Raw genomic sequence first — 25,407 nt, 5'->3', positions numbered from 1 at the left:
CATTTTATATCCCATTTCCTGGCATCTCTGGCATTAATAATTTCTAGTTTGTTTTTCCTTTCAAAATGCTATTTTGTTTGAATAATAAAAGAGGGATAAATGGAGCCATTGGGGTTAAAACTGTCCAAACTTTTCTGTCACTAGTGGAAGCCAAAACTTTAATTAGTTTTAGAAAGAAATTAAGCACTGCTGTGTATTATGAAGATCTTATTTGGTTTGTTTTGATAAAAATAACCACATTAAACTGCCATTTTTTAATTGAAGTGTGTCTTGCATCTCACAAAGTCCTCAGAGGAAAAACAGAGCAGCATGTGCCAACTGCCAAAATTTATGGATGAGATCAGCTTTTTCTGAGTGCTGGGGTCCAAAGCAAACATGGAACAGCAGAGCTCAGAAACAGCATCTCCCTGCTTGTACCAGAGCCACCAAATTCTCCAGGATCCTGCCTGATAAATCCTTTCTGGTTAAACCACCTAAGAACCCTGGAGTTCTGGGGCTAAAGAACAATGTAAGAAAATGCCACCAATTCTGTTTATTTTATTAATTAATAAATTAATAAATTGGTGCCATTAATTCTCTTATCATTATAACAGCTTCTGTGGTGACTGTCACTGTGTGGCTCAGATGAGACACAACAGCACTGAGGCACAGCCTAGAGCTCATTTCAGCTCTTTGCTCTCTTCTGGGCTTTGTGATTTTCACCACTTATGCCATACAGTAAATTCTTAGGAATACTTTTATCTATCTAAGCCACAATTCCCCCAACACAAGTTAGAAATGTGCTATTTCAATATATTATTCTGCAGTCCTTGTGAGGGTCTTTAAGTGTTTTTGGTTGCCCCAAGCATGTAAAAAATAGAAACTGAAAAGAAAATATATAAAAAAAATTTTAAAATCTATTTTTCTACAATGCTCCCAGCAGTTAGGATATATAATGTTCCCAATTTAGGATAGTTGAGGATCAAGCCAGTTACTATCGGAGGAATTACAAGGAGGAGACACTGACAGGAGATGTGATCCAGGCACTTCAGGAGTCCCAGTCCCTTCTCCCTCTTGCTGCCTAAGCACCCAAGCACTGGGGCTGGGAGTTCCACCAGAACCTCCTCACAGAATTCACAGAATCACTGGTTTGGAAGACACTTTCAAGATCATCAAGTCCAACCCAGCCCCAACACAACTAAACCCTGGCCCCCAGTGCCACATCCAGGCTTTGTTAAACACACCCAGGGATGGGGACTCCACCACCTCCCCGGGCAGCCATGCCAGAACTTTATCACTCTTTCTATGAAAACATTTTTCCTAATATATTCCTCCTTTGAAAACACAATGGTTTAACCCCAATCCTTTTTCTCAGGATCATCTTGCATCATCTGTGCTGTGAAGGAGAGAAATATCTTCCCATTTCCAAGCAAACATTTAAAGGCAGTTACAGGATCCTGCTACACACCATTAACATTGACAGCCACCCCATTTCTGACACAGCACCACAATAAAAGCAGTTTTTGCAGTATTTGTGCCTGCAGGGAGCATCCCAAATGCAGAACCCTCCCCACTTGTCCCCTCACACATGTACACAGTGAAATAAGCACCATCTGCAGAGCTGCAGTTGGGCTGGGCACAGTCTGGAAGTGAGGTTGGAGATTTCAGGGCCTCGTGGTTCTGCTGAAAGCCCCGGTGCTCTCCCTCATTGTCCCACCAGGCTTTCATTTGCATGACAGAAGTCTGGTTGTGTCACCTCCCATCCTTGCTGTGTAGTTGAAATCTCTGACATTCAGACACTGATGCTCTGAGGAATAAAGTGGCTCACAGACCCCCTTTTCCTGTTTTTAAGTGGTCCCTTTATTTCTAACAGACCAACCAGGTCAACTGGCTTGCAATCCTATCCCAATCTGGATCTTACAGAATTCCCATACCTGCCTTCCTAGCCCCTCATCCAAGCAGTAATGAAAATTCTGATGGGGGAGATTCCTGTAGGACTCCAGCAACACAACTTGAGAGTACTCCAAGTAATTTATTTAACCAGCTATGCACCCCCATGAAAGAGTTTTGCAAGACAATGTGAACCATGGGAGACCATAGACACCCATTTCCCTGGAGCCATGACATGGTTAGTGTGTTGTTCTGCCACAATTCCCTAAAATTAAAAAAAAAAAAAAAAAAGAAAAAAAAAAGAAAAAAAGATGTAATAAGAAAGGATGGGTTTTATTTGAGACCAGATGCACCACTGAAAGTACAGCAGGTAACTGACTGTGCACTGATATATGCATTGACTCAGAATAATTTAGCTAAAGGAGAAAATTCCCCTTAGCCCTGAACATGCATCTCCTGGTGTGAATAGTACCAATATTCATGAAATAAAGGTTATGCACTATTGGTTAAAGATAGGGAGAAAGATATTTTGAGGGTTTATTAATTAGCTGTGTATCTTCACAGGCATTAGCTGAAGCTGCATTGTAAAAAACATTAACTGTAAAACATTAACTGTAAAACATTAAGAGAGATCTCAGATGTCCAAGAAAAGGGAAAGATGATGTTTTAACAGATTAGGGTCTGTAAGCTGTTTCAGAGAAAAACAGATTAAGTCAAGGGGAGAAGACAGAAGAGCAGTAATTTTTTGCAACTAAGATTTTCAAAGGTTTTTGTAGTATTTAGAGCTTTTCTCCAGCACCCTTTAGAGAACCCAGCCCTAGCATGACAAAGAATCCACCTCTGCTTGCACACGAGGCCTACAGAGGCAGGCACTATCAGACTGGTCTACTTAAGCCCAGTCACCATTCCCTTAAATTCTTTAAAGCAGGTTGATTCCTGTCAGAGCTGAGAATTGTTTCCATTTTCTTCCCTTCTCCCACCCTCACATCATCCTGAGACAACTCCTGTAGAGGAACAGTAGGGAGCAGGGGGAAAGGCAATTCTTTCTGAACATGGATGGAAAAATTCAGCTTTGGCTGCAGCTGACACTGAACCACCCTCATCTAAAGGAGGGCAGCAAAGACAGCAGCCAGTGGCCGTGGAGCTGAACAGGTAAATGGGATTGTCCAGCCTATAATAAGCCCCAGCTGTGCTGGCATGGCCACAGAAGCCCTCCCCAGAGCAGGTTGTGTGCCAAGGCAATTGCAGTGAGCCCCAAGAAGCAAAAGGACCAAGCCCAACTGCACTGGATACTCCAGTGCATGCAAAAAGACTTTTACAGCCCTGTGGCTGAAAAAAAAATCTGCCTGTGGAGTGGAAAAATAGAAGTGACCCCACAGGGGGCAGTTCTCAGAGAAATCTCCATCCAAAAAAACCCCAGACGTGACCGACTGAAACAGCCCTTGCTGAGATCAGGAGGGGACTTTGGGCAGTGCTGTTACACCCTGGAAACCCCCAAAAGGCAGGTTTAGCCCCAGGTTTCTGTCTGTACACTCTGAGCTCAGGATGAGCAATTCCTCTGAAAGCTCTGTGCCCAGCATCCAGCAGCATCAGTTCCTGAAAGTGAGATAATGCCCAGTGCTGCTCCAAGAGAAACTGAGCAGCACAGCAGCAAGGGGAAGGGCATGCCAGAGCTCCAGCCTTGTGTGAAAGGAAACTCAGCTATTTGGGGATTGAGAAATGCTTCTTCTCCCTCCTCCCTCTCCACTAAATCCTGTTACAAAACCAAATGCATCACAGACATTTTTATAGTGTTCTTTTTTTCCTTTTTCAGTTTTGGGCTAGTGGTGACTAATACTCAGTCCATGGGTTTCAGCCTTGCTCTGCTTGTGGGACACGTGTGTTTGGGGAGGATCTGAATCAATGATTTGGAAGAAAAACCCCCAAAAATTGGAATTGGGCAACATGGTGTGTATGTTGGCTGTCTGTGGGTTTCACCTGACCCCTGGAGCAGCACAGCTGCTCTCTCCAGAACGCTGACAGGGCTGGGCAGGGCTCAGTGGTGGGCCCTGGGGCTGACCTCTTCCTGACCCTCCTGACAAAGCCTTTGCTGAAGCTCTGCCAGTCCTCTGCCACTGCGGCCCAGAAATCACTCCAGACTGCAATGAAAGATTTGCTGTTCTTCCAGAACCCTCAGACAAGAACAAACCACTTCAAATCACCTCTTGCTGCACTATCTGAGTTTGTGGTGCTACAGAACTGCAGCACATCCATAACACCTCTAGAGAAAAGCTGCCTTTTTTGAGAACACTTTGATTTTCACTGAATTTACCAGAACACAGCCTTTGCCTCCTGCCTTTTCCCCTTGGACCTATTCCCTTCTCTAAACTCAATTTGTGTGACTTTTCCCCAGCAGCAGCAATCAAAGATGCCATTCTTAGGACAGGATTCACCTCAGGCAACATCACATTCTCTCAGCCAGATGTCCAAACTCCCCTAGAAGCAGAGCTCAGGTCCTTTCAAAGGGCAGTGCACAGACTTTACCCTGCCACTGCCACGGTGCTGGGGCACTGGAGAGAGCCCTGTGTCTCTACTGATCATATAAACCAATAGTTCACAGCAACTCCAACCCCTATAAAACTTGATTTTCAACTATTCCAAAGCTACAACAATTGTGACATAATGTGGGGGAAAAAAATTAATAAAAGTCCCAACTGAATTGGTTAAAAATGTATATGTTTAAACTTCCTGGGAAAAATGATAATTTTCCATCCTAAAGGGACCGTTTTGGGGTCACTAATCTGACATTTTCTTGCAAAATGCTTTGCTATTCCAAAGCTACAACAACTGTGACATAATGTGGGGGAAAAAAAATTAATAAAAGTCCCAATTGAATTGGTTAAAAATGTCTATGTTTAAACTTCCTGGGGAAAATGATAATTTTCCATCCTAAAGGGACCGTTTTGGGGTCACTAATCTGATATTTTCTTGCAAAATGCTTTTACAGGGATTTATTCTGATTTTGAGGTGGTGATGCTCCATGAAAAACATTTGAAAGAAAATCTGAATGTAGCCATGCACCAAAGCAGGGGAAATGTTTTTGCATTAAATGCAATAAAAGAGGATGGTCAGGGACAAAGCCAGTCCTTAGAGCAACTCCCTGACATCATTTCCAGAACTCCCAAATGTAGCTGAGGTCAGACATGGGCTGCAAGGCCACTCATCAGACTCAAAGGCCACCCACTGCTCAGCTCCAGCTTTTTACTGCTTCCTCAAAACATGTTTGTCTATCAAATTCTTGGACGAGTTTCCTCAGATGGGGAATAAAACCAATAAGAAAATGAGGTTGGAAAAAGTCACACACATTTTTTCACAGCACTGACATATTCAGCACTGGAGCAATGTGGAATAAACTATTCCCAGGTCAGTACTCCTGACTGTCCAGCTCTGCCTGGGGAGGAAAATATTTGTTTGCCTGATAATGAACATCATTTTGGCTCAGGGGCCATGATCTTGTCCAGTCTGACCTTCTGCTGTGTCTCAGGGGGCTGGCAACTGATGCAGATGGAATTCTCCATCACTGCCTTTTCTGAGGAAGGGAATTTGCTGTTTACAAAAGAGTATCAGGCAGATTTCAGCAAAGTCACATTTATTTTTTTTTTATGACGTTGAGTATTTTGTGGCAAAACTAAAGTCAAGTCCTCTAAACACTGTCTGGAGTGAAAATTCAGATTAATTTGGGAGATGATTTGTTTTTCCTGAAAGGAAATATTTCTCCCTTGCCCAGTGGCAATGCACAGACAACAAAGATTAAAAAGCATAAATCTAAACACCACCTTAAAGAGCATAAACCCCTTTAGCAACAAGTTCCTCCTTTCCACATCCCTTTTCCCTTAGGGTTTGTTTCAGCCTAGATTCTACTATCTACCATTTATCTCAGACACTTAAGGATAAAAATCCTTTTTCCTCTTCTCCCAGGCTCCTCAACTTTTTCAGACTGCACCTTGAGGTGTTCTCCCACTTATTTGCTTCAAGCAAAAAATAAGTGAATGCCTGGGATAACAGTTCAGGGCCAACCCAGTGATACCTTGCACAGAAACCTTTGGAATTGTGATCCACCCCACACCATTCTGGACTAGATGCTTCATAACATAAAAAGAGGAACTGTTAAATGACACAAAGCCCTGAGCACAACACACAAGCTTCTTAGACTATGAGCTGTATCAAATTTTGGATTTTGAATTGGTTTTTAATAGAAATTTTGTTCTAGCCAACACAGTACAACTTTGCTGAGCCTATAAAGGTCAGAGTCTGTGGAGGGACTTTAAATTCTAGGTTGGACATCCTTTCTGGCAAAGATCAGCCTTAGAACATGTAAACCAGAATATTTTTCTAAGCTATAAATTCTAAGCTATAAAAGTATTGCCTCAAAAGTGACACAGCAGCATTCATTTTACTCCTGAATACTGAAAGCCCTTTTATGACTCAGCCAAATCAGTGTATCATAGAATCATAAATTCACAGTAACTAGCAGGAAGGCTTTTATTTACACATCTTGAAAACAAACAGCAGCTTCTATCTCTAAAACATCTTTTTAAACTTTGTCTTGGAAAGATTTCCATTTAGCAATAAAGTTATCAGCATGTGAGATAAGTTTCTTCAGTACTGAGTGATGACACTGAAAAATCCACATCAGTGACTTCCAAAGAAGGATTATTAAGCAAAATCACAGTTGCTGTATCTGCCAGGCAATGCTTTTCCCTCCATGTAGATGATTTTGTCTTGCACAGATGGCTATTAGAGTACTAAAATGAATAAAATATGTTTGGATAACATGCTGTTATACAAAGTGATCTTGAGGATTTCTTCTTTCCAGCCTCAAGAGAATTTCCAGGATAAACCAGTCTGACTATGCTTTAATGTTTTCACAAACTCTGCATGTCACTTTGGATATTGTTATTGTGCAACTTAAATGCCCAAACCATTGAAAAGCCAGAGGAACCTGGATGCTTGTGAACTTGTGAAAATGTGGAGCTCTATCACTGTTTGAATAGTCAGTAACTTTCCTAGCACCATTAATGATCATTAATTTTGGATTCTCTTCTGCTTCAACCCAAAACAAAGAGTGGAGCAGATTGAGTCAGACAGATCCATGGACAAGAGCCTTTGGCTGCCTGGGAGGACTCAGCCTGTCAGGGTGGAGTCAGAATATTTACTTGGTCATGATTTTATCCCAGTAGAAGCACAGTGACTTTCATCTTCGTGATTAAATTGTTCAGACATTTAAGAGACTTCTTGCTTGCAAAGACAGAGTAAGAAACTTTTTTCTTTATTTATATCATGCTGTTTCTTTCCATAGCTCTTTCACTGCTTGAGCTAATTTTTGATTTTCCCAATGTGATATAAATACACTGAGTGGAATTCACCACTTCATTTCAGACAAATTTCCCTGTTAAACACTAACATCAGTGCCATCCCTGAGAAATTACCCTCCTGATTTACCAGCTTAGAAATCTTTAGAATCCCAATAATCTCCCTCTATCTTTTGCAATAACTACTGGCAGCCACAGGAATATTCACAGCGCTGTGAGGTTGGAATTACGGATTTGAAGTCACATTCTGGGAAAAACAAAAGGGATCTAGACCTCCAGTTCCTGTTGTGTGTTCAAAGCACCCCAAAATTTCCTCTAAAGATGAAGATTTTCTATGAATATCTAGGAATTGCTGTGAGAACTTCATCATCTTTATTTAATCAGGGACTAACAGCTAAAATGAAGTCAGTGAAAAACCTAAGGAAACATTTCTTAACTCTCAAAAGACAGGAGAAGGGCCTGTTTCTAATAATGTTGAGGTTTGTCAGTGCTGCTTTTCCCTTGTCTTACAACACAAGTATTTACAGTTCAGCCATTATGTTCATTGGGAGCGATGCTGGTTTTTAATTTTTTGCAGATTTTGGAATGTCTGCACAAGTAGCTTAACCTGGTGTCCCTGTGTTTTCCAAGCACTCCCTCGCCCTCAGGGTCTGCAGTTTGCACTCCACCCAAATGCAGAGCTGCAGGGCAGAGTCTCAGCTGTAAATCATCCTCACTTCAGCTAAACCAAGGGCTGCTGCTGCTTTATAGGGGCCAGCTCAACCCACCTCTGTCCACAGGCAGATACAGCTTTGCTTGGGTTCATGAGACATCCAGCATTTTAGGGGAATCAATGTGCTCGTTAAGACCAGGAAGGAGAAATGCCATGGTTGGATTACATCTGAAATACTTGGATTCAATTGGAGTTATTCCTCTTACAGTGCAGACAGCAGCTGTTTGACCAGGTAGGTCATGTGCCCAATTGTGAAAAGCAGCTTTTAGGCAATTTTCACTTCTGAGTTTTGTTTGTGGAGAGCAGAGTTAGAGAGTGAGGGAGGAGAGGCCAGAGGACGAGGTGCTGCATTCACATCTCCATTTAGGGAGGAAAATCAGATGTCCAAGGCTTAAATGCCCTTCTCTGAAGGGAGGAGGAAACAGATAGCAGTGCTCGTGCACAGCAAATGCAGCTCTGCACAAAAATGGCTTATCTATAGTTATCCTACTGACCCAGGGAGAGAAAATTCCTGATTTTTGTCTTTTATCAGTCCCACAAATGCTTTCCTTAAAGCTCCTATGGTAAACTTGCAGCAGCAATAAAACTCCAAACGTGCACACCAAAGCTCAGCCCACAGCTGGATCAGTGCTAAATGAGATTTAATTTTTTACTCACCATCACAGGACTGAAGATTCAGTGCAGTCTTAGGCAAAAAACCAAGCCCATTTTGATAATTATTCAGTGTATCAGACTGGAAAGTGCTGTCTCCAGACAAAAATCAGACCTCAATGTGCTTTCTATAGCACAGACACTCTTTACTAAGCAGACCTTGGGGAGCCACTTGTCCACCTCCCAGGTTCAGGAAGGGTCACCTGGAGCAGGAGTGCCCAGATGGCTCCTGGACAGCTCCAGACACAGATTCCACTTCCTGATGCATGTGAGGAGCTCAAGGTGGCCTCTGCCACCTCCAACGCTGGCCAAAGCTCAGTGTAAGAACTGAATAATTGTGAGATAATTGTAAGGTAACACTTGCTCTTAACAAAAACTGTATTTATCCTGAGGAACAGCATTTTATTTCCTGGAAGCTGGAAAAAAATGCAAATTCAAAATGGTTTAGCCTTTGTGATTAAGTTAGAAACATTGCCACATACAGGCAAGAAAGCAATTCTAAAAGGTTCTTTCAGCTGTGAAGGATTTTTAAAAGCTTCTTTTTAGCCAAGAAAACATACATATTTATTTAATCTTTAAATAGAATTAATCTTGAAGGAAACATACATTTGGATCACAGGAACACAGCATGAAATTCAAACAAATTACTCTGCAAGTCGAAGGCAGAATGGCTTACTAAACCTCAAATTCCAGCTCATCCCAAATACCCTTTTAAATATGGAAATAATATGACAAAAGCATGAAGCTCTTCACACAGAAAGCATTTTTTGGATGTGGATGCTTTCCACTCTTGCTGAAGAGTGTTGACAGAACAATACCTCAATTTCCTTTGCAACTGGCATGTTTAGGCTGTAATTTTTGCTTCAGAGAAGTCAGACATTTAATTCTTTTGAAAGACTAAATCAATGAACTAACAATTACTGTAAGAAGACTTATGCTAGCTGGGGATATGATCCCCAGGCTTTTTGTTTTACAGTCTCGAAATAAATTTTACCATGTCATTCTTGCCATCGCCACATCGCCTCAGGACAAACAGAAACTGTTTGAGAAACCAATTTTCATCTAATGACAACTGAACCAACTAAATGAAACCTGACATTTTAATCTTTAAAGAAACATTCAGAGTCTTGGAGTTGTACTATTTGTGCTCTAGAAATGGCATTGAGGTAGTTTAATATTTTTTTCTTTAGAGGAAACAACCACAACAACATAAGAAAGCCTTCATCCAATCTGAGGGAGGGAAATACAAACTGGAAAAAGTGCCAAGAGAGAAGATAACAGAATACTGGCATCTGGGGAGCTGTCTGCTTGGCAAGCATGCATGTCATTTACAAATGTTTGCCTTTAATTATAGTCCTGGAAGAACTGGGTGAATAATCCCACTGAGCAAGCTGCCACTTTCCAAAGGTATCCACTTCATCCTCTGGAAATAAAGGGTGCCCACTGACGAGTTTTTGTTTCCTGTCAGGATGCTGCCAGCAACAAAGGGCACAACTAAAACCAAAGAATTTTCTGACATCAGGAGTGGGATTGGGCCATCAGATTGATGTCATATGGTGTCCACGCAGTCACCAGGCTGTACTGGAGAGGTCAGACCTGCAGGCTTTATGGTGCCTTGCTCATCTCTTCTTCTGGGCAAGCCCCATCTTAACAAGATTTTCCAGGCAAAATAAAAATAAAATTATGGAATTCGTCGAATAAGGATGAGCAACAACTCGATTCTGAGAACATTTCGGCAATTCCTGAAAGAAACATGTCACAACTTCCGCAGATGGAAACATTAAGGACAAAATATTATGGGAGGAATGTTTTAACCAGTCAGAAACCAAGATGGAAACATGCCAAACAATGTTTTCATGATGTCTCCCATACTCAGCCTGCTGGGGAACAGACCAGGTGACAAACCGAACACAGTGAGATTCCCAAAGCTTTGAAAGGAGCCAGGGACCAGAAACCCTGATATTAATATTGAGGTGTACCAGGATAAATCACTGGTGGGACTAAAAGTGAATAATAAAACTGTAAGTTTAATTGAAGTGAATTAAACTATAAGTTTAAACTATTTATAAGTTTATATTGTTTAGAACAGGACACTTTCTTAAAATAACATCCCCAAGAGAACAAAACAGTATCTGTTTCAGTCTCAAGAGAGCTTCTTAATTTAAACACTCATCTCAAAAAAAGTGAAGCCCTCCCAGGTTCTGGAGCACCATGTGCTCCTATATTTTCATTTTTCAAATTAACACACAGGATCTCTTCAGGGTGTGAAGCACTCTGCCAGAGCTGGGCATCACCAGCCTGCTGCAGAAAGGTGAGGAGAGACACAAAATCCTAGAACAGTGTGGAATTCCTGATTCTGGTCCTGGTGAACCTTCTCAGACACAGAAATGGAATTTTATCAGGTTCTCAGGGTTTCTGGCCTAGAGGCACAGCACCCTGCACTCACCTCGGCCTGGGTGGGGCCTGCAGGCCCTGGCCTGGAAAATGGGGCCTGGACAAGGCTCACGGAGCTGGACACAACCCCGGAGAGGGAATCCCAGCCCCTGCCAGCAATAACTGCTGGGAGGGACTCAGGGAATGGAGAGAATGAATCCCTCCCTGTTGGTTTGGCTGTGTGAGAGGAGTCCTGAGGGCACCACACACAGCTCTGCTCCACTCCTGCCTCCAGGACCCCAACAGCTGGGAAAGAAAGTGCTCAACAACACATCTGCAACAACCTTTTGTGTCTGGTGGCTGCTCAGCCCAGTCACTTCTCCTTGGACCCATCCTCTTTCCCATCACTACTCTTAGTACAAAAAAAAAAAAAAAAAAAATTGTATCTTCCTTGTAAAACTACCACCACTGAAATTCCACAGCACAGATTCTGGGGCTCTGCCTGCCTTCCAAACGCCTCAGATTTGTCCTGGGGTGACAAAGCAAGTCCAAACACTGCTTCACCCTTCAGCATCCTGCTTCCCAAGCCCCTGCCCACTCATGTACACACATCCACGTGCACATCTCCATTTAAACACATCCCTGCCTGCCTGCTCTGGGTTCATGCCCTCACAGTTCGCCATCCAGGCTTCATTTTCGTGGTAGAAATTGGATTGGTCTTATCACAGACAGAAATGCTGTTGCAAATGAATCAAGATTTCAGCTTGCTGGGGGGTTACATTGTGAAATTGATAATTGTTAAAATTCTCTTTAGCAAAATGCAATCCAATATGAAATATTTGCTGTTAACAGGATTTTCTCAGGGTCCAATGCCCATCAGATTTCCAGAGACAAGCCTGTTAATTATTACTTTGAGGCTTTGGTGACAAAGGTTACTTTAGAATAATAATAGGCCAAACCAGCAGACAAAGTCAACACACATTTTCCAGTTTGTCTGGTGACAGCAGAACACCTGCAGAAGCTGGGGCAGGGCTTGCAGCAGAGATGTCACAGCCACTGAGAAAGGATCAGTGTCATGTTGAACGTGAATTAGCACAGTGGCCATGGTGTGGACATTTCAATCCCCTTTTCCTGGGATCAACATAATGTTTCCTCAACTGATTATTCAGTATTTTTACTATATTCAACAAGGTATCTTTTGTGGCAGCTGTCTCTTCTGCTGTGGCAATAAAGGCCCCCTTTGCACTGCAGGCTGGCTTCAGAAAAGATTAGCTAACAAACACATAAATAATAATATCAGCCTGGAACACAGGAGACTCCTTTGGAGTTTTCCTGGTTCCTCAGGAGGCTGCTCTCAGATGTTGTGAGCCGTCAAGCATGTTTTACATGCCTGATGTGACAAAAATCCTCCTGTTTGGTTCTTCCTTTTCCATCCAGCTATGAAAAAAAAATCCCAAATGAACCTCCCAGTTGTGAAACACACAAACACACCCTCCAAAAAAATCCACCTTTGCTATTTCTCAGCCAAGAAATGGCAATGTTCTGTAGGAAACAGCTGCCTGGAGCTCCCTACCTTCACCTGCTGGGATACTAGTAGGTGCCACATCTTCTTTTTCACATGTTCAGTGAAAAAAAATAAAACAACCCAACCTCAAAATCTTAGGAGAAAATAACAATGGGAGAAGGTCAAAAAATAAAACAAAGCCCATGATGTTTTCAGTGAATTGTTTGGCTGGACACCATCAGAACATGTTGTTCTAAGTACCTTAAATCACCAACAAGGGAAAGCCCTTCAGGGCTGAAAAATGTTTTCTTGCCTCCAAGAAAAAAAATTCCAATTCCAAAAGATTTATTAGCACATTTGGGGAAAAGTTACAACATTAAAATTAAAACCAAAAAGTATTTGGCCCAGTATTTTCCCCCCACAAAGAAAGCCACTATTTCTTCCTTCCATTCTTACAAAATGTGTGCTCCTCAAAAAGACCAATTCCTTGGAACAGCTGGGACTGTTCTTAACCTCAAAATTCTTACAGGATTGTATTAGTGTAGCACAAATAATGACAATATTATTCTATCATGATGTGCTCTATGAGAACTTCCATTCTTGGTTGGTAAAATGAGAATTCCAGTTCCAAGGGATTCCAGTTAGTTTTTTGATCTCTGTAGATCAATGTATCCTGTATGTATTTGAGTTATTAGAACTCTTATTTAGATTACATTTAGATTTGAACATCCCTTACAAAATTCTGGCTGCTTAGTGCTTTAGAAAGTTTTGGATTTCAGTGAATTCCCATGTATCTCATGCACCAAATCACAATTGACCTCCTCTGTCCCATCACTCCAGGGCAAAACTAGGTGGCCACGCTTCTCTTGAAAATGACATTACATTTCCAGCTGCTGATGAAAATTACCCAAATCAACTGATTTCACCAAATAAAATAAGAAAGCAGATTCTGAACCCAGCTGATCCAGAACTGCAGCCATACAGGAAGGGTAAGACTTGTTTTGACCTGGATTTGAAAGACCTTGCTCTCCACTTTCGGACACCTCCTCCTAGGAGCCCAGTTCCCTGGGATCTTGGTAATCCCTGCATTTCCAGTCTGTGGATCTCCAGGATGCAAGAACAGCAATAGCTGCACAGAAGATCACTCACTCCACCAAATCCACCCTCATTAAACAAATAAAGCTCCCGAGGCAGATTTTCAGTCGCTCCAACAAAAACCCCCAAGGTTCAGGAGCCAAGTGCCAGCACTAATTTTACCCTTCAAGAAGCCCAGAGCACGATGAAGCCCTACCCACGCCGGCATCTCAGAGGGGTGGCAGCTCATTGTTCTACCCCCAACACCCCTCCCCTTCCCTCCCAGCTCAAAATTAATTCTAACAACGTGAAGACAATTCGACTTAATTGCAGCTGCATCATCTCCTGCAGGATGCCGCTGCCAATGCTGCCCTTTGAATGTGCAGTTGCCAGGGCAACGGGTGCGAAGAGGATGCTTTTGTGCTGCCACTTGCATCCTCGGGAGCCGCGCCAACCTCGCAGCTCCCGCAGCTGGGATGGGGTGGGATTAACGCCTTCCTCCCCGGGAGCCGCCTGTCCTTCCTGCCATCGCCAGCCCTTGGCAAGCAGCTCCTCCCGCTCTGCACATCGACACCTGCGCGACAGGGACAGATGGCTGCAGCTCGGCTCGACAGCTACGGGCACCCAGGGTGCTGGAGCAGCTCCCCAGAAACGTGCAGCAGTGCCAGACTCTGGTTGCAGGAGCTTTGGGTCTTTGCATGGTTTGTCCTCAATGAGGAAAGAAAAGACACTTCGCTATCATTTAGGAATTATTTTCTTCTGGTGGTTTCCCATCTGCCTCTTGTTGTCCCCTCACCCACCCCCTCTGCACTAACAGAAGACTGCACCATGTCTGGAGGACTACATGGTCCCTGCCTCCACAATTTTAACCTAAAAACCATGATTAATGTGTACAGAAACCTTCTCATCAATCTGTGATTATCTTCCAGGGCACACTGCTTCCCAGAGCTTAGCTCTTAACAGCTTTCCTATTTCTTTAAGATGAAGGGTTTAAACTTAGGTCAGAGCCTGCTTTGCCTATGACCTTTTATACTACTTTTGAGTCTGCAAGGCTTAAACCCTTCTATAAAAATTAAGGTGCACTGCAATAATTCTCTTTATAGACACACACATGCAGTTAACAAAGAAACATCTGACTTTAAACTTTTCCACAGATAATGAGCTGTAGCTGAAGATCACGATCTAAATCTGCTTTTAATGGCAAGGAAAACTATTTGCAACAATGGCAAACAGCCTCCCTGCTAGTGCACTCACAAGTAATTACAGCACACAAAAATGCCTGTTGAAATGATCACCAGTGTCATCTAGGAAGTCCTAAAATCCTCCAGCAGCCCTGTACAGCTGCAGTCATGGAGTGAATGTCTGAAAGTCACCCACTGAAGGATGTTGGACTGTCTGGAGGACAACATCCACGGTGTTGAGATCCAGGATGTGACAGACACACAGGGAAAAGAAGCCAGTTCAGGATTGATTTCATCTTAGTGCAAAGCTGAGTCTTTCACAGCCCTTTTCTGCTACAAACAAGTCCCAGGGAAGCCCAGCAAACAAGCAAACCACAAGACACTGGCTCACACAGCCTCCAACCTGAAGCCACCTTTGTGTCCCCAGCTGTGCTTGAGGCACATGAAAGGATTTGTGAGCTCCCTCAAAGCTCAGCACCTTTTGAAACACATTTCCTCACCTCCCAGATGCCACATGTGCCATTATTTCCAGTGCAAACACAAATGTCAGCACACAGAGCTTTGCAGCTTCTGTTTACCTACACTTGAACAAGAGTCAATAACCACCAACAGCAGAGAAATGTGGACAATTCTGGGATAGGCAGGGAAACAGAAGCCTAAACTTCATTTGTTTCAGTACATGTAGCCTTTGCAGAATAAGTAATTTTTTCAGGAAAATAATAATTATATCATGCAAATCTTTAAGGGTGCAGAGGAGAGGTGGGGAGGGACCCCTGTTCTAATTAAGCAAAATGATTGCTGTTGCTCCATATTTTTAACTGGAAAAAAAAAAGGGCTGAAGGAATTAAAAAGGCACATTCAGATGTGTAAAAGTGATCATTTAACCACGAGCCACACTCCAGAAGGGTGTTGGGGCATGGAGGGGGGATCTGGCAGACCAGGTAAGTGTCACTGTTCACGGGGGCTGGTACAAGCTCTCACTTTGTCACAGAGAAGGCAGCAGTGCAGCTGCTCTGAGAGGAGTGCACATCACTGCCATGCAGCTGATGGCATTCCCCTTTAATATCCACTCTCCTCCAGCTCTGGATTCCCCCCAGGCCCCATCCTGGCAGATATCCCAGGGTGTGATGAGCTGTCACTCCTCTCCATGCCCTGAAACTGCTCTTGCAGTGGTCATGCAACTGCTCAAAGCCTGACACAGTGCCAGGACACCTCCCTCTTCTGCAGGCACCACTGGGCTCCACGAGTCCCAAACACAAGCAGATGTCTCTGGTCTTGTTCAAACTGGAAAACAGGGTCAGACTGCAGTGACACAGCTACAGTTGAGTCAGAGGAATTAAGTGATGAGGAGCATTACATCTGGGGACATTTAACCTGAGAGCCAAATCTTTCATGACCCTCATTCCATGAAATTTATGACAACTGAGTTACTGTTGAATATTCTGGAGGACACTGAGACCACAAATCCTGTCACTCTGGAATAAAGAACATTAATGCAAAATCTGTAAAGCTCACCCAGACTAAGTGCCCACACAGGGATTTTCCCCAAGCTTCCTCTGTCTTCCAAATGAAAGCAAAATCTTAAATAGGTAACAGGGTCGGGGAGGGTTTAGGGTTTCAATCAGCACTTGTAAATATGAAGATGTTTCAGCTCCTGAGACAATGGATCATTTTCCACCAGAAGCAAACAAAAGCTGCTGCTGCCTCCAGTAAACATATGAAGGTGCAGAAGTCAGAGCTCCTGAATTCTCTGACAGCAGAGAATAAAGGTTGGATAAATCACCAACCTGCTCATCCCACACATCCCAATTTGGGAAGTGGGGAGACACTTGTTCCATCTATTCTTATCACTGTATCATTCCAGAACACAGTACTGCCTTATTTCCTGGACTTTTCCTTTGCATGTGATAACCACCCCTGAAAAGGCTGGAAAACTGGTGAGAAGAGTGGAGAATGGAGCCCATGGCATGCAGTGTTTCCAGGAAAAAGGACACTGGGCTGTGCAGATGCAACTCCCCACCTTCAGCCAGGTAGCTGACCTTTGGAGTTAATGGGAATTTAATCAAACAGAGCAGTGTCCCTCAGTGGGCTGGGACACAGGAGGGGTTTCTGGGGAAGCAGATCAGCAGCTCTGTCTCACGGTGTCTTTCTGTGCTGTTTTCCTGGACACAGACCAGCTCTGTCTTCCCAGAACATCAGGGTGCAATCACAGCCCTCTCATAAAGAGAAGATGCAGATGAAAGCAGAATCAGGGCTTAAAAACACAGGGTCAAGCGGGGAAACCAGGAAAGCACATGATAAGAGTCTCATTCTGTAGGATCAGACTATTTTCCTTTGTGAATAACTAAAGAACACTGTTTATCTCTGAAGCAAGCTTACCCACTCTTTCCTCACATGCCTGCCTGCCCTGCTTGGGGGATCACTGCTGTTTGTTTAACACTGACAAAGATGTCCTTGAGATTCCATCCTTTTTTGCAGGGTCAATGAAAAAGTTCACACAAACTCAGGTTTAGTTAAAAAATAAGACAAAGTATCCATTCAGCAGTGACAGGAATTCCTGGCTATTTTCAGCCCATGCTGAGCAGGACCACACAGAGGCCGTGTTAACCAGGACAGGTGGCCAAGGACATCCCCTCATGGCAGGACACAGCTGCCCCCTGCCCCACTTCAGCCTGGCAGAGGGGAGAAACTCCAGGGAAATCACAGGAAAAGAGCAGGATGATGCTAATATCAGTGGGCAGAAAGAATGTCTACTAACCAGAGGGACATTCTGAGTTTCTTACTCTTTTTCCAACAAACCAGCAGGTTTTCCCCACAGAGAATCTCCCCAGAAGGTTTCCTGCATGAGCTGCAGGGCTCTGGAAGATGCTGCACCTTTGAAATGGCCGTGCTCAGCTCAGTTGCTATTTCAGATTTATCTCAGAGGAACTGGGCTATTAGCAGAGCCCAATGTTCTGAAACACCAGCAAAGGATTCACACATCAGGAGAGGTTTAGATTAGATACAAGGAGAAATTTCATTACCAAAAGGGTTGTCAAGCACTGGAACTGACTGCTACTGAAAGTGGTGTTTTAGAGACCTGGTGTAGGGACATTAGCTTAGTAGTGGACTCAGTAGTGTCAGGGTAAGTGTTGGACTCAATGATCTTAGAAGGTTTTGTCAGCCTGGAAGATTCTATGGTTCTGTGTTGTTGGCATCAACACCAGAATTCACCCTCCGAACTTCTGGCCAGCAGAGGCCAGGACTGGTGGGATATGGTTCAACATCTCAGGAGGGTCAGGTCAACCTGTGTGTGGTTTTATGGTAAATGATAACAAAATTGATGTAAATAGAACATTAATATGTGAGGTTTCCCACATTAATATCATGTTTCATGGGTAATAATTGAAAGCAAAGCTAATCACTGACCTACAATTAGACTTCAAACCAGTGACCACCACCTTGAACAAACTCATAGGCACAAGAATGACCCAAAATGGCATCCTTGGCTAGAGTTCAGCTCTTGCTTCACATATTTTATGAAGAACAAACACTCTTCCTGACCTCACTGTGAATGGTTGCACAGTATTTTCTCTTCTAGGAGGGGATGAAAGACTCCAATAAACAGGAAAGTGCTCAGAAATAAAAATAAACCCACACACTTTGGAATGTCTTCTTTTTCTTTCCCAAATTACTTCTCCCCATTTTTCAGTCCCAGGTCTTACTTGGAAAACTGAAGTGAGAAGTAGGAAAGCAACCCTTGGAAAAAAGGTAGGAAAGCTCTCTAAAATTCCAGTAGAGAAGCTGCTGTAAGGAATGAGCACCACCAGGAAAGAAGAAGAGAAGCACAAAAGAGAAGCAGCCTCAGGCCATCCTGGCAAGGAGAGTCCAGCCTTGGTCAGCCTCATCTGCTGTCCCGTCACAGAGGACACAGAACAGCACCCGCTGTATATGAAGGACATCACATTGGCATTGTGTTTTCTAAGAAAAGACACCCAAGTGTGTGCTTCCAGAAGATTAATTCCACCCCCAAAATTGGACATGGGTGAAGTAAAAGAGTGATTCATCATGCTTAAGGGTAAAAAAACTGCCTGCATCTGCCTGGAGGCTTCCACTGTCCTCTCCATTACACTTGTCACAGTAAGAGAACAGATGACACTGATGGAAAGCCAGACTGGGAATGTGTTTGTGTTCTTCTGAATTGTTTGCTTATGGCAGTGAACCGATTTAAAAATACGTGTGAAGCATAAAACCTCAGAGCAAACCAATTAATAGACCATGGATATAGGTATTAATGATTTGAAATGCCTACTACATTAATTCCAATTCAAAGCAAATTATAAATTTGTTTTCCTGTTAAGATGCCAGCAAAAGTGGCAAATAGACACAAGCATTCTTGGTTGCCTACAGATAATAGCTGTTCATTTGGCACAGAAGATCACTGGTGGGTAATTGAGGTTTTACACAAGTCAGAGACAAAATCCACTGTGAATTCAGCACAGCCATGCAGAGACCAGAGCTGGCATCAACCAATAAAGGAGAACTCTCCACTCTCTCTGGATATGCTAATGGTATCCACTCTTCTGGTGATGCTAAGGCTTCACCAGAATCAAACTGAAACAGCTGAGGGAGAGGGTGGCAGTTCAGAACAGAACAAAGCTTTGCTCAGACACCTCTTGGTGGAAGTGTCTCTGCTGGAGGAGCCAGCAGGAGTGCAAACACATCCATCCTTTACCTTTGGCCGCTTCCATTCCACTTTCCCTTTTGCTGCTGAGTCGTAGTAAAGGGATTCATCTGAGGCTGGAAACTCAGGGTCCTCAAAGAGGATCCCCTGCTGGAGGCACTGCCCCTTCAGCTCGTGGTACCTCTGATCTCGGAAGAGCTGCACTGATGAGGACATCTTCTGTCTACATGAGATCAATATTGGACAAACCATGAAAAGTCTTGAAAGTCCGTAGGTGATACCACTCCCTGGTCTTGAACAAAAGAGCATGTAACTTGTTCTAAATGAGGTCACTGATTTATTTACAATAAAACAAAAAACCCCAGATTATAAATTAGATTAGATTAAAGACTGGGAAAGTATAAACACAAGAAGATCCTACAGATAAGGATCATATTTTTGTCTGAACAGTATTCTCATCAGGAAAGAGCCCAGGCCAGGCACAAACTCAACATTTTTCTTTGTCTAATTGATTGGAAAGGTAGCAGAGTGAGGCTTGGCTCTCAGACTGCACCATGTGTGAAGGGCTGGACCATCTTTCTGTCCTACATTCTTCTTCTGGCCACTAAAGCTTGAATTATCTACTCCAAATTTCATGCCTAAAAAAACCAAAAACCAGATTTCCACATTTCTCCATCTTAATTTAAGTGACAATACTTTGGCTTGTACTATTGTCTTTGAACTTTATGTTACATTTCAGGGAACAGATTTCCCAGAAGGAGAAAATATTTGCAAATAATTGATGAGAACTAAAAGTATTTAAAAAAAGCACAACAACAACAAAAAACCCAAACAATGTATTCCCAGAATCCTGACTATCAAACTTGGCAGGTTTATGGTCGCACCCACAGAGCTCAAATAAATAGCTTTAAAACATTTTACAGATGAGACATCAATCACAGAAATCATCCAGGATAGTTTGAAATTTGTAGGACATGAGGGATGCTACCTCTGCTTCATGAGAGAGAGTGGTGAGAGCATCTGAACTTACCCTGTTTGGAGAGGTCCTGTGTGTCAGTTCCTTTCCTCTTCCTTCTGGACACAGGTTGGAATTTGAGATGTATCTCCCCTTCCTTGCCTACAGTGATAAAGACAAATGCAGGCTGAACTAACCAACATCCTGCTCTGGAGCATGGCACCACATGGTCCTGGCAGCCACCCACTGTGTCCAGCTGCAGGGAGCTCAGCTGGTGCTCCTTGAGCCACCTGCAGCACAAATTGGATGAGATTCCACAAATCTGCAGGAAACTAAACCAAGGTTTTGCAGGTGGGCAAGTGAGCACAGTGAGAGAAATACAGAAGAGTAATGAGGAACACTTGGAAATGTCAGATTTATCGTGGTCTTTGTTCTTGTGAGTGAAATCTGTTTGTGGTTGCCCCTGGATCCCTGGAAGTATCTAAGGCCAGGCTGGATGGAGCTTGGAGCAACCTGGGATAGTGTAAGGTGTCCCTGCCCATGGCAGGGGGAGGACTGGATGGGCTTTAAGATCCCTCCCCATCAAAGCCATTTTGTGCTTCTATTACTTTCTTGTTAGTTATCTCCCTCAATAAAAAGTCTCAAGGCCTCTCACTTGGCATGTGGCCTCCCAAGACAGGGCAAATAGATTTCCTTCCCCCCACAAACCAGTTCTTCAAATTCATGTGTAGAACAACGCGTCAATTTTACAGAGGTACCTCAGAGACCACAACAAAATAGTCTGACTAATTTGGGTGGGATGTAGATTATTTAATGATAACTAGCATTCTTGATCATTAAAAATTCCCCATGAGCTATCTAACATTCTAAACCGAGTCTATGTGTTTTTAAAATAGCCCCTGGGTGATGAGGTTTCTGTTGCTGCCTAATTCATTGAGACAGGTCTTTCATGACCTCATTCCCCTGCCCTTTCTCCCCATCTATCTGCCAGACAGGAACATGAGACCTTCCAGGATTAACGCTCCATTCCACAACAGCCCAGAATGTTCAGTGGCAATGCACAGAAGGTGGTGATAAAGCACTGCCTGCCTCGCCCTGGGCTGCACAGGCAGTGCTCAACAAGGGAAACACCAACAAGGAGGAGGCCTCTCCTGCCAGTCTCTTCTCCTGCCCCTCTCCAGGCTCCCTGTGACTTCTGCAGTGTGTTTTTGGGGTTCAGGCTCCCAGGGCTCATCCTGGCTGCTGAATGTTTCACTCCCACCCAGGAGGCACTGAACTGAAGTCCCATCACCATCTGGAGAACCAGGAAGAACCCACATTCACAGGAACCCAGAGCTGCCCATTTTAAACTCAATAAAAACATCTCTTTCTCATTGGAAAGCCCTCCATCAAGAATATCAGTGCAGCTTCTGTACAACAGTCTGGTGGTTTGAGTGCTGAGGATGGAGGAGCACAGCTGAACCCACCTCTCCTGGAGTGTTCACCTACCAGGACACAGCCTGAGGCAGACATGGCTCCCATTCCAAGGTTTAGTTTTGAAGCAGCTCCCAGTTTTTGACCCTCAGTTGATCACTGAAGCTCCAAAACAAAGAAGCACACTCCTTCCTCCTTTCTCCAGCTGGGGCACAGGGCAGCAGAGCATCCCCTGCTCCACACCCACAGCTTTACCCTGGCTCAGCTGGCACTCCAGCCTTGCAGTGCTGAGGAAACACTGCAGGGTTTGGCAGCTCTGCCAGGGCTGCCTGCTCTGCCATGTGATATCAGCTGTGAACAGTGGACTATGAAATACAGTCCTAAAAATACTGCACCCCCGCTCAGAGACACTGTTCTGCAGAGAGAAGGGACCACTGCAGGGGAGGGACAGAGGAGAAAAGAAGGGGGAATAAACACTGAAGAGCTCTACAGGTCACCCAGTCTGCCGGGGTATCAGCAGAAGTACAGGAGTCTCACCTCACTGAGCTTTCAACCTCTCAGCTTTTAAGTCTTTCTCTGCTCCTCTGTTTTTCCAGAGTTTTCCATTCTGTTTAGAAAAAGGGATTCAGCAGAAGAGTGAAGTGGAGCTGATGCAGAGTCCCCTCTTCAGCCTGACCACAGAACAATCTCAGTTTTACTTACAGTTTATTCTCAGAGATGATTCCTCTGCCAGAGCCAGCCAGAGCACAGCTAAATCACATTCAGCTCTGGGCAAATAGCAGCTCCTGGCCTTAGCAGCAGCCATTAATTAAAGGGACATTCACTTGAAATCCAGGTATTCCCCAGAGCATTAAGATAAGCTTAGAGTGTTAAACTACCCAACAGTGTTTCTTTACACTCACATTTCCCTGTCCTAACCTTTCTTTCCCCCAGCTGCTACACAGGAGTTCCACAACAGACAGGTGTGTGAGGGAACCCTCACCCTCCTTATCCTTGAATTCATACAATAAATTGTGTGCTCTGGGGATGCCATGATTATCAATGATTATTAATGATTATTATTATTATATGATTATTAATACATGATTATTAATGACGCAGCTTCATTATTTCCTTATTAATGATACTTCTTTCATCCAGTATTTGGATTTTCCAACAAAATAAGGTTAGTTGGACTATTTTATAGCCTCTGTTACTCAGGACTTTTATAGGCATATAAAGAAGGTTTCTCTGTTAGCTCAGCTCAAGAATTAGCTACAGGAAGGAGACACAAGCATTTGCCTTCTTGCAGAAAAGGACAGTGTCAACCTTGTTCTGCTGTGCAGTTTTGCCACACTTAAAATCTTAAAAGGAAACCACATATTTTCATCTGGGAGTATCCCAACCCATATCCTATCACTTCTGAGCAGGAATGCGGGGGAGAGCCACTGGACAGCCCACAAGCTGTTTGCTTTCACAAACAGCATCATAGCCTGGCAGAATCAACAGGCTATAAACCAAAGTTTTTCCACTATAAAATTAATTACAACACATGTACAGCACAGTGCTTAACGAGGTTTTTCTTTCATGTCTCACTGGGATGGGAGGGGTTCTGTGGTACTTCAGCTGGGATCACAATTCAGATTGCACTGCAGAGGGTGGGTGCTGGGTCAGGACCAAGCCTGACGTTTCCTAAGCCCAGGAGTGGAGCAGGAGCTCTGCCAAGAACCTGCTGCTAATTTTCACAGCTTGTTCTCTCTCCATCTCTCTATCTCACCAGTTCCCGGTGAGATAAAGTGCAAACTCATTCTGACCCCTCAGAATGGGAGTGCAGAAGCAAACAGCTGTTGAGGAAAGCTGCCCTGCAGGTGACTGTGCCCAAGGGGGAACAGCTGCCCCTGGCATGAGCAGAAACACCCCAGATTTGTAGGGCTGGCTGATGGTCAGGGGTGTGTGGGATCTTTTTAGCTTGAGAACTGAGTGAATCGAATATACACCTGTGATTGTTCAGCAGTGCAATGCTGATTTCATAGTCAAAGCCACTCAAAGTCCTGGCAGAACACACTCAGAGAGGATAAACTCTGGCTGGACTACCTCTCTGCCCTCCTTGCCTTTCCCATGGGAATTTATCCCCAGTAGCTGCCTGTGAAACACTTTTAATTGTTCTCTCTCCCCTCAGGCAAGGGCAAAGATTTAAAAAGCAATGGCATTAGCAGCAGAGCAGACTTTTGCCTCCACCTGACTTCCAGGTGAAACCTTCAACAAAATCCTGAAATTCTTAAAGATCATTGCAAGCAGAGACAAAACCCATGGCTCCTTTCAGGATTTTCCAGAGTGCACAGGTGTCCTCATGTTTTAAGAAACCTTGTCCTTCAGTGGCTCCCAGTACAGCCTCAAAATCAGACACGTTTTCAGTTAACATCAGAGAGGTACAATTCCAGTCAGATTTCTTTAAAAAGTCATTTAATACAGTAGATGGCAATAGTTACAATTAACATTAATCCAGTCAAGTGATCTGTAAAAAGCTCTGAAGAAAATGCAAACAGCATTGTCACTTAATTCATTCAAGCCAAGGTTTTGTGCTGAAACCACAGGAAACAGCTTTCTTCAAAATTCCAGTACCTCTCCATTCTGCCTCTTCATAAAAGTTAGTTTAAATAAAGAGGATAAAAAGAGATTTCAAATTAATCAGTAACTCCTTATCAGACCACTCCATTATTTTATATATCCACTTATCAATTATTTTAGATACAGTACAAAAATCTCTCCTTCACAAGAACAGTGAAATAAAGTAAAAAACCCAAAAAACCCCTTGAATTTCACAGTGAAAGAATCCACAGAGAGAACTGACAATATATTGGAAATCAGAGACAGGATGGCAAATGGAATTATATGAGCAGAGATCAAATCACACTTTCTCAGTCTGGCCCCTTTCTTTGGAATAATTGTAAAGGATGCCTGTAGAGGAAAGAGTGGAACTGGTTATCCAGAAGAAAGCAGAGCACCCATGCTTTGGCAATAAATCCTGCAATAAAGTTTGGCTCAGAGTTAGCACAGAGCTGTGACTTTCTGAAAGAACTATATATTAAACAAATTCAAGCAATCCAAAGCATTTTCTCACTGTGCTGTCTCGTTAGGGTTCACACAGAGCTTTCCTTCCCGGTGACAAAGGTGTTAATCAGTAAACACTCACCTGGCTGGGGTCAGACGCTGCTGGGGCACATGGAACTCCAAAGTGGCTCCTCCAAACAATGATCCCTCGGCTTCTTAAGTGGAATTCTCCGGGCTGTACCACGATCACATCTCCAGGGGGGTGTGTGTTGGGATAACTCTCCCAGGGATGTCCCAGGGACACCAGGAAAGCTCTGAGCTGACCAAAACTGCAGAGCCTCGTGCGCTTCTGACACACAAACCATCAGCTGTGGCTGTGGCTGGAACTGTGAATGAACTCTTAGAGAAGGAGATAAGGCCAGGCTGTTTGGCAAGAGTTGCAGGGTTTGTTTGGATTTTTTTATTTCTTTTTTTCTTTTTTTTTTTTTTCTTTGTTTTTTAGGGAAATCAACAGATTAATGTGCACCGTGAAAAAAAAAAAAAAAGTTACATTCCTTATTATGCTGCACAGCACTCATCCTTCTCTCCCTGTCCTAGTAAAGGAATTGGTATCACTTCATGGGGATAACAA

General features: G+C 43.5%; 1 protein-coding gene across 1 annotated transcript in view; it reads right to left on the bottom strand.

The window, feature by feature from the left end:
* The window catches only part of CAPN6 (calpain 6), a 50,288-nt gene extending 25,166 nt beyond the window's left edge, over nt 1-25,122 (bottom strand). The window contains exons 1-3 of the mRNA XM_041484774.1: nt 24,919-25,122; nt 20,409-20,495; nt 19,430-19,670 (exon numbers count right to left, since the gene is read on the bottom strand). Coding sequence (XP_041340708.1) covers nt 19,430-19,630 — 201 coding nt within the window. The 5' untranslated portion in view covers nt 19,631-19,670; nt 20,409-20,495; nt 24,919-25,122. The remainder of the gene's footprint in view (nt 1-19,429; nt 19,671-20,408; nt 20,496-24,918) is intronic.
* Nucleotides 25,123-25,407: the final 285 nt, after the last annotated feature.

This window comes from Pyrgilauda ruficollis, unplaced genomic scaffold (genome assembly GCF_017590135.1).
Source record: "Pyrgilauda ruficollis isolate IOZ18807 unplaced genomic scaffold, ASM1759013v1 scaffold67, whole genome shotgun sequence".
Lineage (NCBI taxonomy): Eukaryota > Metazoa > Chordata > Aves > Passeriformes > Passeridae > Pyrgilauda > Pyrgilauda ruficollis.
Note: the sequence above shows the minus strand (reverse complement) of the source record. Positions and strands in the feature narration are given on the sequence as shown.